Genomic DNA, 15603 nt, shown 5'->3' with positions numbered 1-15603 from the left:
ATTTGCGGCCACACTAACCCTAATCCGATATGGTAATACTGATTTTAGCACTACTCCTCTTGTTGGGGAGGAGTACAGAAACCGATTTAAAGAGCCCTTTATATCGATATAAAGGGCCTCGTTGTGTGGACGGGTACAGCGTTAAATTGGTTTAACACTGCTAAAATTGGTTTAAACATGTAGTGTAGACCAGGCCTAAGCTAATCCGATTTAAGTAAGGGTTAACTGGTTTAAATGTGGTCCACTACAGGCGTTTGCATCTGTTTAACTAGATTGATTTTAAAATTGATTGAGTTAAACCAGTGCAACTTTTACCAGTTTGACCAGACCTTTGGCTTTATCTACACTACCACTTTTGGTGGTAAAACTTTTGTTGGTCAGGGATGTGAAAAAAACACCTCCCTGACTGACATAAGTTTCACCAGCAAAAGTGCTGGTGTGGACAGTGCTATGTTGGCAGAAGAGGCTCTACTGACAACATCGCTAACGCTGCTCGTTGGGGGTGGTTTAGTTAGGCTGGCAGGAGGGCGGCCACACAGGAGACCTTACAATGGTAGAGCTGGAGTGGTACAGCTGTGCCGCTGTAGGGGCCGTAGTGTAGCCATAGCCTAAGTAAATAGATCAGTCAGCTGTGTTAGGGAGACAGGAACTGGTTCACCAGCTCCTTGAACATTTTTTTTCTTGGACACACAAACAGTGGGTGTAAAATGGCACCAGATCCAAATGGTAGAGTTTTACATGCAGTTTGTACAAGAGTAAGTGATTACCCAAGAGATCAGATAGAGGAGTCACATCCATAGAATCTGTTACAAGTGTCAGTAAAGGAAAACAAGAGCAATGAAATGAGTGCCCCACTAACAGTAAAAGCTGTGTGATGGAGAAATTACAAATGTAGCAACAAGGGGACAACTTCAGTTTAAATTAAGTACTCAGAAAGATAATAGAGCAAATAATAAAGCAATCAACTTGCAAACACCTAGAAGATAATCAGGTGATAAGTAATAGTCAGCATGGATTAGTTAAGAACAAATCATGTGAAACCGACCTGATAGCTTTCTTTGACAGGGTAATAAACTTTGTGGATGGGGGAAGTGGTAGATGTGGTATATCTTAAATGACCTTCTCATAAACAAACTAGGGAAATACAACCTAGATGGAACTACCATCAGGTGGGTGCATAACTGGTTGGAAAATGTTCCCAGAGAGTACTTATCAGTGGTTCACAGTCAAGCTGGAAGGGCATATTGAGCGGGGTCCTGCAGGGATCAGTTCTGGTTCTGTTCAATATCTTCATCAGTGAGTTACATAATGGCATAGAGAGTACACTTATATAAAGTTTGCAGATGATATCAAGCTGGGAGGGGTTGCAAGTGCTTTGGAGGATAGGATTAAAATTCAAAATGAACTGGAGAAATGGTCTGAAGTAAACAGGATGAAATTCAACAAGGACAAATGCAAAGTACTCTACTTAGGAAGGAACAATCAGTTGCGCACACACAAAATGGGAAATGGCTGCCTAGGAAAGAATACTGTGGAAAGGAATCTGATGGTCAGAGTGGATCACAAGCTAAATATGAATCAATGGTGTAACACTGTTGCAAAAAAAAAAAAAGCAAACATTCTGTGATGTATCAGCAGGAGTGTTGTAAGCAAGACACCAGAAGTAATTCTTCCTCTCTACTCCACACTGATTAGGCCTCAGTGAAGTATTGTATCCACTTTTGGGGGCCTACGTTTGAGGGAAAATGTGGACAAATCGGAGAAAGTCCTGAAGAGAGAAACAAAAATGATTAAAGGTCTAGAAAATATAACTTACAAGGAAAGATTGGGAAAAAAATTGGTTTTATTTAGTCTGGAGAAGAGAAGACTGGGGGAAGTGGGGGGGCACATAACAGTTTTCAAGTACATAAAAGGTTGTTACAAGGAAGAGGGCAAAAAAATGTTCTCATTAAACTCTGAGGCTAGGACAAGAAGCAATGGGCTTAAATTGCAGCAAGGGCGGTTTAGGTTGGACTTTAGGAAAAACTTCCTAGCTGTCAGGGTAGTTAAAGCACTGGAACAAATTGCCTAAAGAGGTTGGGGAATCTCTCCTTGGAGGTTTTTAAAAATGGGTTAAACAAACACCTGTCAGGAATAGTGTAGTTATTACATAATCCTGCCTTGAGTGCAGGGGACTGGACTAGGTGACTTCTCAAGGTCCCTTCCAGTTCTACACTTCTGTGATTCTGTGACTTTTTTTTCTTCAAGCCACCTCTCTTTTCATCTTTCTCATTTCAACTAGACAGCAGCAGAGTTCCAGCTCCCTTTCATTTGGCTGGTGTGTGTGTTTTTTGTTTTTTTGTTTTGTTTTTTGCCTGTACACCCTCTCTTACTAATACTACAATATAGTCTACTGAATAGATTTTTGCTGAATATTAAAGAAAGGTCATGATTCGAGTTGATGGAAAATCATGGGTGAAAATCCCAATAAAAAAGAGAGGGAGGAAAAACTGATTTTTTTTCCGCTGCTCTGTCCTTTTTTTACCTTTTGACTCAAATTATGTTGTTCTAGCGATAGGTGATTTTTTTTCCCTAAGAACAGCTATACTGGGTCAGACCAAAGGTCCATCTAGCCCAGTATCCTGTCTTCTGACAGTGGCCTATGCCAGGTGCCCCAGAGGGAATGAACAGAACAGGTAATCTTCAAGTGATCCATCCCCTGTTGCCCATTCCCAGTTTCTGGCAAACGGAGGCTAGGGACACCGTCCTTGGCCATCCTTGCTAATAGCCATTGATGGACATATGGGGATGAAGAATGATCTGGTGGTTAAGGCAGCAGACTAGGACAGGGGACATCTGAGTTCAGTGCCCAGCTCTGCCACAGACCTCATGTATAACCTTGGGCAAGTCACTTAATTTCTCTGCGGTTCAATGACATCCTCTGTGAATGGAGTTAATGATATATCTCTACCTAGATACAAAGCTGTCCTCGGGGAATCAAAAAATCTTACCGCATTATAGGTGAAACCACATTATTTTGAACTTGCTTTGATCCACCGGAGCACGCAGCCCCCCACTTCCCCCCGGAGTTCTGCTTTACTGCGTTATATCTGAATTTGTGTTTTATCGGGTCACGTTATATTGAGGTAGAGGTGAACTTCCTCTCTCCCATCTGTCTTGTATAGTTAGACTATGTAAGCTCTTTTGGGCAGGGACTGTCTCTTACTATGTGTGTGTGTACGTTGTTTGGCACAGTGGGGCCCTAATTTCAGAGGGGGTCTTTAGATAGAACTGTAATATAAGTAAAGTAATAATACCTGGCAAAGAGTAAGCCCAAGGGCCTAAATATCACTGTGATGCGAGAGATATTAAAATGTACATGTTGTGTAACCATTTAAATATGCAATGACCCAGTCATCCTTAGTGTGATGCTATTGATGTTAGTGGCTTTGCAGCAGGTATGAGTCTCCATCCAGAAGAAGGAATTAATTGGTGTCCTGTGTATATCTGGATTTTATTCTGAAAGAAACAATAATGATTGTGTTCTGTTTGTGATACTGTCAGGCAGGACTTCTCTGGGCTTCTAGTTGCATTGCACAATTATACATTAGTACTTAAAGTCAGACCATGTCAATGCTCATTGCTAAGGCAGTAACATACGTTTGACAATATACACGAAGCTTCTGAGTCTCCTTAAAGAAATCCACACACCAAAGTACGTTATTACATTACCTCCCATAACGGCTGCATTTTTAGAGTAATTTACCTTGAGCACAAATAGATATATTTCCCCAATTCTGTAACCTGCTTGTGTGAGCACAGAGGAAGCACATTCTTCATACAGCCTTCTGGTAAACTGGAGCAGTCACCTAATGCTCTCTGTTAAAATAATGGGGCTGTGCTACACAATGGATGTAAAGAAATGCCAGGGGACCATTCAAGTTACATTCAAGTTAAATATTCTGTTTGCTGTAAATGCTTCCAGTCTACAGATCAAGCAAGAATGACTTTGTCTGCTAGTTTTCCTGGAAGTTGACAATGTTTGGTAAATCAAGAGGTGATTGCCGCTATGATGGCTGCAGGGAAAGCAGAAGTCACTTGTCAGCCTCTGTAACATGCTGCTTCTCCTGGAAATGGTAGTTGCAACCAAAGTAGCCAAGTTGTGGCGTGTTTGTTTGCTATACTGTGCACTAGTTTTTCATTAGGAATCATTCAGACTCCATGTGTGGCCTGATTCATGCAGATTGTCCAAGTACCTGATGTTTTTAGTTAATATGACTCTAGTACATGTCAAAGTGTTCTTTTTGTGTTTCAGTAAATGTGCGGCACAATGACCTGAAAACCTTGTGGTAGTTTTTTAAAAAAACAAAAGGCTGACAAATTTTGGATTGTAAACTGTAACCTTTTTTTTTTTCCCCCCCAGTATGGGATAGTGCTTGATGCCGGATCATCTCGGACTACAGTCTACGTGTATGAATGGCCAGCAGAAAAAGAAAATGATACAGGAGTAGTAAGCCAAACCTTCAAGTGCAGTGTGAAAGGTGAGGCTCAAATGGAGATTTGGAAATAGCAGTTCGATGCCAAAAAAGTTACTTATCCCTTATTCAGAGCCTGCTGGGTCCTGGCAGTAGTTAGTGTAGCTTGTGGGCTGCTTTTACTTATGACAAAGGAGGATCTGTGTAGTGGAGCAATGCTCCTTCAGGTATTTTCCCCTCACATGTTTCCTCCTTCCCCAGCATGACACTTTCACCATGGTGGAGTGGGACGGCTGGAGCAGGAACTGGTTCCACTGGGCTCACATCATCAGAGTTCTTATGAGAGAAATGTTCTGGAGACCATTTAGGGCCAGAATCTAGCCTCTTTGTACTTCCTGAATGGCACAGAGGGACCAGATCGTACCAGTCAATCTGACCCTTTAATGTCTAGTACTTCTAGGGTCTTGAGCCGTCCTTTGAAAAAGCTGTTTAATGTAAAATAATTAAAATAAAAATCCTCTGAAAGGATTAGGAGCTCAACTTCTATTGGAGTTTTGCTGTTGTTTTCAGTGGGAGCAACATAGGGCCCCAGCTGTGCTAGCAGGTTGGCGCATTATTTGCTTTTCTTTTCTGGAAATCTGGATTACTTTTTTTAATGTTATTTTCTTTACATGTTTGTTATAAGTGACTTCAGTGCTTGTGAATGAGACTAGACTGAAAATCTGGAGACTAAAGTCCTCTGTCTAAACAATAGATGGAAGAGCATGGGAAGCATAGGTGTGTAACCCTTCTGCCCCTCTGAGTTGGCCGCAACAAGGGCCGGGTTCAGTATCCAGGGGTTCCGTTTCAGTAACACAATGCATAACTGGCTCGAGCCCCCACCCAATGACCTGGGACACTTACATACCACACCCTCCTGGGTGCCTCTAGGACGCAATACTTTCCCTCTCGCAAGCATGGAGTCTGAGTGTAGCAAAAATCCTTTTAATAAAGGAAGGAAACAATGCGGCATCACATTGGAGAAACACCACAAACAGGATTATAACACAAAACATAAACAAAACCCACCTCCAAGTACATTTGGCAATGTCCTTTTCCCCTTAGGGTCTTAAGTCCATTTACTCCAAAGTCCAACAACCCAAAAGTCTCTGGTCAGTGTCACCCCAGAATTCAAGAGTTTATCTGGAGAGTTTTACCCCCCCAGCCTGGGTGGACATGGGGGGCAGGGGGAGTCCACACAGGATGTTAAGGGGCACCTTACGTGGGCCAGGGCCAACTGCTCCGCCTCTCCATGGAGTTCTGCTGCAGCCTTCACCATGACCCGCTCCACCACACCAGCTGTGCCGCTCCTCCAGCTGTCCCTGCAAACCACTTCACTCTGCTCACTGTTCCATGGGCTGCTCCAACACACTGCAAACTGCTCCACTCTGCCAGCCACTTAGCAATAGGTCTTCAGGCTCCCCCACTAGTTAACACAGCACTCAGTGATTCAGCTCAGCTCTTTCAGTGATTTCAGCTCTTAGTAGGGGAGCCCTGGTGCTGGTGCACCATTGGCCCAACATGAATTCAGCTCAGCAGTCTCTAGATGGACTCCTAATGGAATCAAAATTAGCTCTACTCTTTAACATTGGAGAGAGGAGTGCAATTGGTGTTCCAGGCCCTCAAAAAGGGGCCCATACCATCAGGTACACACACCAATCCCCAACCTCTCTCAATTCATGGGGTTTTGGAACCCATGTCCCATGTTTAGCAAGTACCACCCAACTGAGATTGAGTCATCTCTGTCACAAAGCAGTCCCACAGCTCCCCATTCACACAATCAGGGTGACAAACTTTTTTTTTCCTCCTGCCCCAATAACAAAGAAATTGGGGATCCCAGAGCTGTTAAAATAACCTTCCCAGTCTGCTGTGGGCTTATGCTAAGTGGGGGGTGGATGCCAATACAAATCTTTCCACACTCTTTGAAATTCTTAAAATTCTTTCCACACTCCCTACAATTCACCACCAGATGTCAGGGTAGCGCTCATCCTGACTCTGCTTATAGGTGCAAACTTTTTCCAGCTCCTGCCCTCCCCTGTTCTTGACTCCGTCAATCTCTTGATTGAAGAGAGAGCCTCTAGTGATGAGAGGAGAGTTCACTGTCTATGCTTATGGATTCCTGGGCCTCACTGCTGAAACTGCCAAGGATGGCAGCAGTTGTGACTATAGTTTTGTGACGTGGATGTTAATCCACTAGGAACTAGACTAGAATCATTTCACATAGGTCACTGAACAGCCAGCAGATGATAACTTTTGAACACTACTAATCTGGGTCAGTGTAACATGTGATCTTGAAGTGAAAAGCTCTACTCTTCACCAGTCACACATTCCCTTTACTTTTTTTCTAGGTTCAAATTTGGCTAGGTGTCTCACCTACTGGACATTTCTATATATCACAGAGCCATCAAGTTAAGTATAAAACTAGCATGATGTGTTCAGGAGAGTCTCAGGAGTGGAATAGCAGGGCTGTTGCAGGTTAGCGCTTTGGTGTGTTTGCAGAGCTGCATGGGGAAGATTCCTAGATTCCAAGCCCAGAAGAGACCCTGATGATCCTCTAGTCTGACCCCTATATAACACACTTCCCCAAAATAATTCCTGAGCATATCTTTTAAATCCAATTTTAATTTAAAAATTGTCCATGATGGAGAATCCACCATGACCCTTGGTAATTTGTTCAATGGTTAACTACTCTCACTGTTAAAAATTTATAGCTTGTATGCAGTCAGAAAATGTACACCTATTTCATCTAGCCTGTGCTGTCAGCCACTCATTAATGAGCCCGGAAATTCATTCAGTCGTCTTAGAAAAGAAAAGCTCTCCACGTGTTCCAAGGCTCTTTAAAGGCCTGACTTTTGTCATGTGCTGGGAACCCTCAGCTCCCATTGAGGATACTCTGTACTTCTCAAGAGCAGACCCCAGAGAAAAAGCACTTCTACACCCACTTCAGCTAGTTTTTAATCTGCTTCAAACTGTGTTTTTGTGTTGTCTGTGCATGTGGAGGAGGGTGGATCCAATTTTTTTTAATTGTTTTGTCAGTCCTTAATCCAAGCACATGTTGTAAAGCCCATGTGCATGCCTGGGCTACGGCTTGTGTAAAGTCAGATTTCAGCTGTTGGGTATAAACCCATAAACAATTCTTCACACGCACAAACTCTTCTAGTGCTCTTGCTGTGGTACAGGGCAGTATTCTTTCCAGTTGTATTGTGCTACAGGGATAATACAGAAATAGGAATAGGAGTCCATGCAGGTGACATGAAGAGAGGAAAATGAGAGAGCTAGAAGATTAGAAAGAAAAGTGACCAGCATCATTCTTTTATTTTCTCTGGGCTAGATTGCAATCCCTTGGCTTCTGTTCCTCACATGGGTGAACAGTTACTCACACAAATAGTCCCATTGAAGGCCTATTAGTATTAATTCATTAAGGGCCTAAGCTAAAGATCACTGAAGTCAATGGACATCTTTCCATTGACTTCTATGAGCTGGGGATCTGACTCTAATATGCTGACTTGTGAGTAACTGCTCATTTATGTGAGCAAGGAGACTGCCACAATCTAGCCCAAGGTTAAGAAATAATCAAATGCAGTGTTTCTCTGCCAAACCATTTCTAAGCTATAATATTCCCACAAATGTTAGGAAATGTCCATAAAAGTATAAACCTTTGAATTTTTTTCATTCAGTCGTATCTGAAAAATGCTTTGTCTGATTAATCCCACAACATTTCAAGGAAATTATTCCCTGGCTCAGGATAACACATTGGATTTTGGTGAGTATTGGTTTAATTTTATCAAAGTTAGGTGCACTGGGGAGAGAGGATATTAAAAATCTGTTTTTATAACAATGGACAGAAATTAATCATCTCTCCCTCGGACACTTGCTGATCCATGATATCAGCACTAACCTCCACAGGTGACTTTTCCTTTCCTTCTCTTTTCAGAACATGTGTCAGTGGGGATTATGCAAAATCCTATATCCTGGCTTTTGTCTGGAAATGGATGTTTAGGGTGTAGCCGTCTGTAGTGGCTGGTGGATGAATAGAAAGCACTGGTTTCTAACACTACCAGTCTTTCTATCTTTAACACTATATACACATGCCCCAACAATTTACAAAAAAATAGAGAGAAATCTAGGCTTACATGAGGAACAAAACATGGAAGAACTGCACCAGGACCTGCCATGTGCTATGTCCTTACACGTGCAGGAGTGGCATGCTGCCGGCATAGCACAGCATATCCGTGGCTGCACGTTGACATCTCATGTCTTGGCTAATTAAGAATGTTGCCCTTAGGGTTTTTGGTGTGAGAAGGCTGCATCGTGAAGCTGAGCCATTCTGCTGCCCTAAAAACACAAGAGGAAGCACTTTTAAAGTTGGTTTTAATTATTTGTTTTTTTTCCCCCAAGAGAAACAGAATTATAGAACATAAGGGGCCAGGTGACTCTGTGCAGGGGTTTTGTGTGAATCCATACAAAGGTGCCTCAAACTACAGTAGCCAAATGTGTACTAGTCCCTGTGATACTATGTGTGAAAGGGAGCCAAACAGCATGTCTGTAGGGTGATAGTGTGGAGAGAGAGAGAGCAGTAACCAGCAGCATGCTTCTCCCTTCTTCCCAATCCTTCACCAGCTACGCTGCATGCATGCTTCTGGGCCACGGCTCCTCCAGAGGTGGGGAGGTGGTGGGAGAAGAATGCAGTGGAGAGCAGATCTCCTCCTATTCCATCAGCCCTGTGGCAATTGGACAGCTCACCCTCATGCTGACCCAGTCCATATTCCTTTATACAGTGGCTCTACTCTGGCTACAACGCAGTGATCACTGCGTTATATGAGCACCTTCCAGATATTGATGTGCTGCCCATCCATATGCATTCATGTATCCTCCTGAATAGCATGGGGGGCACAAATTTCATTTGGATAATTGGGAGGGCAGGAGTGGCAGTGCAGTAAGCCCTCTGCAGCTTCACTTTCATGGCTCCATTCACTCGCTCCCAGCACAGCAGGGCTGCAGAGGGCTCCCTGCACTGACATGCCTGCCCTTTCAAATGTTGCAGATACAAAGTTGCGGGGGGAGGCTGCCTTCCTAGTAGGGCAGAGTGGAGACCCCTGGCCAGGACTCTGCTCTGCCCCACCAGAACTGCAGCCTCCCCTGCACCTTGCACCTGCAGGAATCGGTTCTCACCAGCCCTCTGGAGCTCCACAGTCACACCCTACTCACTCTCACCCACAACAGCAGGGTGGCAGAGGTCTCCCTCCGCTGCCATGGGAGTTATACAGCAGCAAGGTGGCCTGCCCCGCAGCTGAGGGTCTCTTCTCTCTTGTCCCCCAGCAATGACAAGGAAGGGATTCAGATAATGTGGAGGTTCAGATAACGAGGTTTTGGAGAATCAGGTGTACACTGTAGTAATAATAATAATAATTAATAATAGATCTTCTCTTCTCATTCCCCTGTCCACCTCCCCCTACCCCCCAAACATGGGGTTGAGGTTTGTTATTTTCTTTGCTTTATGGGCAGTTTTGTTTTCCTTTGTATTATTCTGATTAATTATTGCTGCTATTGGAAAGCTATGATGAGGAGCCTTGCATTTCATCCTAGAAACAGTCCGGTCTGTGGTCTTTCTTTACTCTGGTGGGATGGAGTTGCACAGCTGGGAGCCAGCTACTTAGAAGGCTAAGTCACTTGCTTCCACTAGTCTCATATTTGTAACTGACAGTTCCATTACTCCTAAGGACCAGAGCTGTAGAGTTACATCCTTATTCCAAATGGTTCCTGAGCTGCATGTCTACCTTGGGGTCTGGACTTGATCATGAGCCTCTTGGGTAATTGAGTGCCAAAATCTATATGTTACTTTCTTGCAAGCTTTCTCGGGGGAATCAGTTCTCCTGATAATAAGCATTCCCCAAGTGCACTTCAGTTGTGATGCTCAAAGCACTGAATAAAGTAAAATTATTCTCCATTTTACAGATAGGTAGACTGAAGCAAAGAAAGGAAAATGACCTGTCCAAAATCATTTAACAGGTCACTGGTAGGTATAGGAATAGACCGCTGGTTGCTTGATTCCCAGTCCAGATCCTTCTCCACTGGACCATGCTGCCACTAAGTCCAGTCAAAGGTCAAATTGCAGCTCATAATTCATTATTTTGCTTCCAGTAGGATGCTACTTCCTGATCTGGTCTGACATATGCCAGTTTGTTAGATGTAGTCCACATGATTTAGGGGACACAAGGATGGAGTTTTCTATAATTTTGGAGATCCAGGAGGTTTTTTCCACCCAATAGGTGGATTTTTCTGCCGTGCCTGCCACATGTAATATATTTTTCCCATTAATGTGGCACTTTTGTCATTTTGCATTTATGTACAGTTGAAATGATGGCAGTGTTGGGGGGTGAGTCATATGTCAAGATTGCTGCCCTGTATAAAAGACTCCAAGGCATGTTCATTACTATTCTTTTTAATCATTAAGCTTTTTAAATTAAGTGCTTGTTTAAAGGTAAAACATCTTTTCAAAAGGGAATATTAAATGGGGGAAAAAAGCTGTTTCTTCTGATGCTAGGGGGCAAGACAAATGAAATCAGCCACTTGCTCTTTTTTAGGCCTGGGCATATCCAGCTATGGAAATACCCCTCAAGAAATCGTCAAACCCATTGACGACTGCATGAATAAAGTAAAGGAGAAAATTCCATCTCACTTGCATAAAAATACCCCAACGTATCTGGGAGCTACAGCTGGAATGCGACTACTGAGGTATGGCAAAAAAGCCCAGTACATTTAATATATGTGAATAGAACAGCAGCATGTGAAACTGATATGGAAAAATGTGTTAGACAACTCTCTGTTCGCCAGGAATTCTGATCTGTCTCAAAAGGAAATCCAACCTAGCCAGTAAAATTAAAGGTTTGGAACTTTTGGTCTAATTTTTAAACAGATCTGCCTTTCTTTTACCGTATCATTTTACTGTATTGAAAGAAAGTATTTGCTTGCTTTGCACTACAGCTATGTAAGGTCCAAATTTCTGTCCTCAGCACGTGTGATCAAATCCCACTGTGTAAATGAAAACTGTGTGGACATATCTGAGAGTAGAAAGCCCAAATTCATAGTTAGTGTAACTCAGCTGGAGACAAGGAATTACACTAATGATGCTAAGTGGTTGCTCCATATCTGTGCATGGGACTTTTGAGACTGGCACCAGCTGGCTTTTTTGTTCTCATTTTCAGTTATAGCTTGAATGGGTCTGGAGACTCTACCCTGTCACCACTGGAGATGAGCCCTCCAGAACAGGGTTGAGGCACCTTAACAATACAAATTTCCCCATGAGGTTTCCTGTGCTGCACCTGGCTCTGTGGCTAAAGAGAGGGATAAAGTCTCCGTAACAATTAAGCCAGCACCTTTCATATAAGCACTCAGTTCACTAAATACAATCTTATATGAGGAACAAAATACCTAGGTGCTTGCAGTGTAAACATGGCAACTGTTGAACACAGGATATGTCTACACTGGAACTGGAAAATGCAATTTCCAGCTCACGTAGACATACCTGCACCATCTCTGATTGAACTAGTGTGCTAAAAATAGAAGTGTAGCCACAGTGCTGGGAAAGGCTAGCCATCCCAGTAGGTACCTTGGGTCTCAGATGGGACTTTATTTGGGGCAGCTAACCCACTACAGCTATGCTTCCATTTTGAGCATGCTAGGTTGATCAGAGCTACTGCAGGTATGTCAGCTTAAGATGGTAATTAGACCTTCCAGCTCCAGTGTAGACATGCCCACAGCTAATGCTCTACCACCCTCAGAGTTGTTTTAGGCCAGCTGTGCTTGCTAAAGCTGGCCGTACATCTAACCAGATGTTCCTTATTAAAGGCTGTCCCTTCAGACCAAAATGGACTCAGATTGTCAGTAGGAAATCATGGGCATTCCTTTAGTCACTAGGTTGATAAAAGAATAAAGGTAAGCTTGTCTTTCCAGCTGCTCAGCATTTTGTATTTTGTGAATTGCTTAGGTTGCAAAACGAAACGGCAGCCAATGAAGTCCTTGGGAGCATTCAAAACTACTTCAGATCCCAGCCCTTTGAATTTAGGGGTGCTCAAATCATAACTGGGCAAGAGGAAGGGGTGTATGGATGGATTACGGCCAACTATTTAATGGGCAATTTCTTGGAGGTGTGTGGAAAAAATGCATGTTTTATTTTATACTGTTGCTTATGAATCACAAGTTTTGGAGGAGATATATGTTAAAACAGAATAGCCATTGGCTCCACATTTCCACCAAAAGTAGATCGCAGACAAGCTTTTGCTATAGAAAGAGAATAAAATGAATAGAGCTTTTTAATCCTAACTAGGAACAATGGAAATATTTAAAAGGCATGTTGATGGTCAAGGTAGAACTCTTAACAAGATACAGAAATAAGATTCCTGTCTAAATGGAAACTCTAATGCTTAGTCCAAACACAAAAATTGTACTACTTCTTCCCCATATCCGATCATCTGGGTCTGGATCGTTGTGCAAGCAATCTCCAGCTTTGTCTGTCCCAGGCAGCCACCTGCTTATCTTCTTTAATCCAATCCATCTATTGCTTCCTCATCTTCCCCCAGGGTCTCTTTCCTGCCACCCTCTCTTGCCAGACTATCTTCACCAGGTCCTCTTCATTCATCCTCTTGTGTATGTCCAAATTAGCAAAGTTGTGCTTCCTGGATTTTGTCAGCCACATCTTGGATTTTATCTTCCATCCTAATGCTTGTATTTGTACCATTCTATCTATATCGGCACAGCTAATGTAGTACAAGCCCCTTAGTGTGGATGCAGTTATACCACCGTATAGATTGGGGTGGGCAAACTATGGCCCAGGGGCCGCATCCGGCCCTCCAGACATTTTAATCCGCCCCTCGAGCTTTCGCTGGGGAGTGGGGTCTGGGGCTTGCCCCACTATGGTGCTCCAGCTGGGGAGGAGGGTCAAGGGCTTTCCGTACTCTGTGTGGCTCCTGGAAGCAGCAGCATGTCCCCCCTCCGGCTCCTATCTGTAGGGGCAGCTAGGAGCTCCGCATGCTGCCCCCACCCCAAGCACTGCCCTGGAGATTCAATTGGCCGGGAACCATGGCCAATGAGAGCTGCAGGGGTGGCACCTGTGGACAGAGCAGCATGCAGAGTCACCTGGCTTTGCCTCCACATAGGAGCCAGAGGGAGGATATGCCACTACTTCTGGGAGCTGCTTTAGGTAAGCACCGCCCAGAGCCTGCACCCTGACCCCTTCCTGCACTCCAACCTCCTTCCCCAGCTCTGATCCCCCTCCCACCCTCCAAACCCCTCGGTCCCAGCCTAGAGCACTCTCTTGCACCCCAAATTCCTCATCCCCAGCCCCACCGCAGAGTCTGCACTCCCAGCTGAGCCCTTACCTCCCCCTCTGCACCCCAACCCTCTATCCCAGCCAGGAGCCCCCTCTCCCACCCTGAACTCATTTCTGCCTCCCTCCCCTGAGCCTGCACCCCAAGTCGGAGCCTGCACCCCAACCCCCAATTTCGTGAGCATTCATGGCCCACCATAGAATTTCCATTCCCAGATGTGGCCGTTGGGCCAAAAAGTTTGCCCACCTCTTGTATAGATGATTATAGTGGTATAGCTATTCCTGTGTAGGAAAGGGGATAATCTAGACTATGTGGCAACTTTATACTAGTATATCTCCATTCATACTAGGGGTTGTATCAATTAACTATCTTTGTAAAAAATCCCACACTTAACTGACATAGTGGTACAAAATTATGTATAGCCAAGGCCTACCTCCTAGCTCAGTTGTGTGTGTGGAATTAGACATACAGCAGTGATCTTCAGTGCTCAGTTGTGTTAATTACGGGTGTTTACCCCCCAAAATATTTGAGAATTAGCTTAGTTAATCTTGCTAGAATAAAAAGTCAATCAATTTCCTGAATGTTATTAACTTACCCTATTGAACAGTTACTATTGGATCATGACGATTTGCAAAGTGGATTTTGATTATCTTAATCCAAAATAATATTTTGCTCCAAACACATTTGCAGGAATCAGTCACACAATTGATAGCATATGAACACTGTGAAAACACAAACATCATGATATCAAAATTGCACATTCTGGGACAAATTTTTCCCTCATTTACATCCATGCAACAACATTGACTTCATTGAAGGCAGGTTCTTACTACTATGCAGCCCTTTAATGATCAAAATTGTGACTTCCGCTTGGCAAGTTCATAGGTTTTTTTTAAGGCCAAAAGGGACCACAGATGCTGGGAAGCCAGTTGAATACATGGAGTTCAGATGAGTCGAGCTTCGTGAAGAGTTTGGCACACAGTGTGAAACTGAAAAAAATTAAACTTTTCACCAGTCTTATGACATTGGAAAAAGTCTAGGTGTGAAATCCCAGCCCATTGAAGTTCATGGGAGTCTTGCCATTGACTTCAGTGAAGCCAGGATTTTACTCTAGGAGTTTGCCTGTAGGTGTTTGCTGGAGCGTGCAGTCTGTTCTCACTTCTCCTTTCCCATCACAGCACAGACTCATGCAGAATGAAAACTCCTTCAATAAATAATGGCAATATAAAAATAAATCTGTGAATGGTGCATACTTTTCCTTTTGACGACCTGCAGATCCAACAGCTGTTTTCCTGTATTTGTGTGAAAATTGCCAAATAGATGGCTAGAAAAATCCAAATAACTTCTCAAAAACTGAGAAATGGGTCTTGCTTATAGGCCTAAGGTGATGGAATTATTTTTAAAATATAAAAACCTTCATAGAAGCTCTCAGGCAGATCCTCAGGTGGTGTGAATTGCCACAGCTCTGGTGACTTCATAGGGGATGTACCTGCATTTTCTGTTTCACGGGGAATTCCACAGTTTCAAAAACAATTCCATTCAGAAATTGAACAAACAAAATTCAAATTAAAAAAATGGCCATGAAATTTAAAAAGTTTTGGGTTGATCAAAAAACCTTTGATAAAATTTAAACATTTGGTTCCAGTTTCTACCCTTTTAAACTTTTTTACATGTTTTTCATGTAAAAAAACAATGGATTTCTTTTTGAAAAGTTGTTTAAAAATAAAAAGATAAAGTCAAAACTGGACATATTTTGACAGTATTGAAACACTTGTTTTCTAAAC

The 15603-nt window shown here is 43.2% G+C and overlaps 1 protein-coding gene across 2 annotated transcripts in view; it reads left to right on the top strand.

The window, feature by feature from the left end:
* ENTPD3 (ectonucleoside triphosphate diphosphohydrolase 3) overlaps positions 1 to 15603 on the top strand; it is a 40828-nt gene that overhangs the window by 15465 nt on the left and 9760 nt on the right. For both annotated transcript variants that reach the window (XM_032784118.2, XM_032784119.2), the window contains exons 4-6: positions 4403 to 4520; positions 11078 to 11228; positions 12481 to 12640. In XM_032784118.2, coding sequence (XP_032640009.1) covers positions 4403 to 4520; positions 11078 to 11228; positions 12481 to 12640 — 429 coding nt within the window. The remainder of the gene's footprint in view (positions 1 to 4402; positions 4521 to 11077; positions 11229 to 12480; positions 12641 to 15603) is intronic.

This window comes from Chelonoidis abingdonii, chromosome 2, assembly GCF_003597395.2.
Source record: "Chelonoidis abingdonii isolate Lonesome George chromosome 2, CheloAbing_2.0, whole genome shotgun sequence".
Taxonomy (NCBI): domain Eukaryota; kingdom Metazoa; phylum Chordata; order Testudines; family Testudinidae; genus Chelonoidis; species Chelonoidis abingdonii.
The sequence above is the reverse complement of the archived record's forward strand: the minus strand, read 5'-3'. Positions and strand labels throughout refer to the sequence as shown.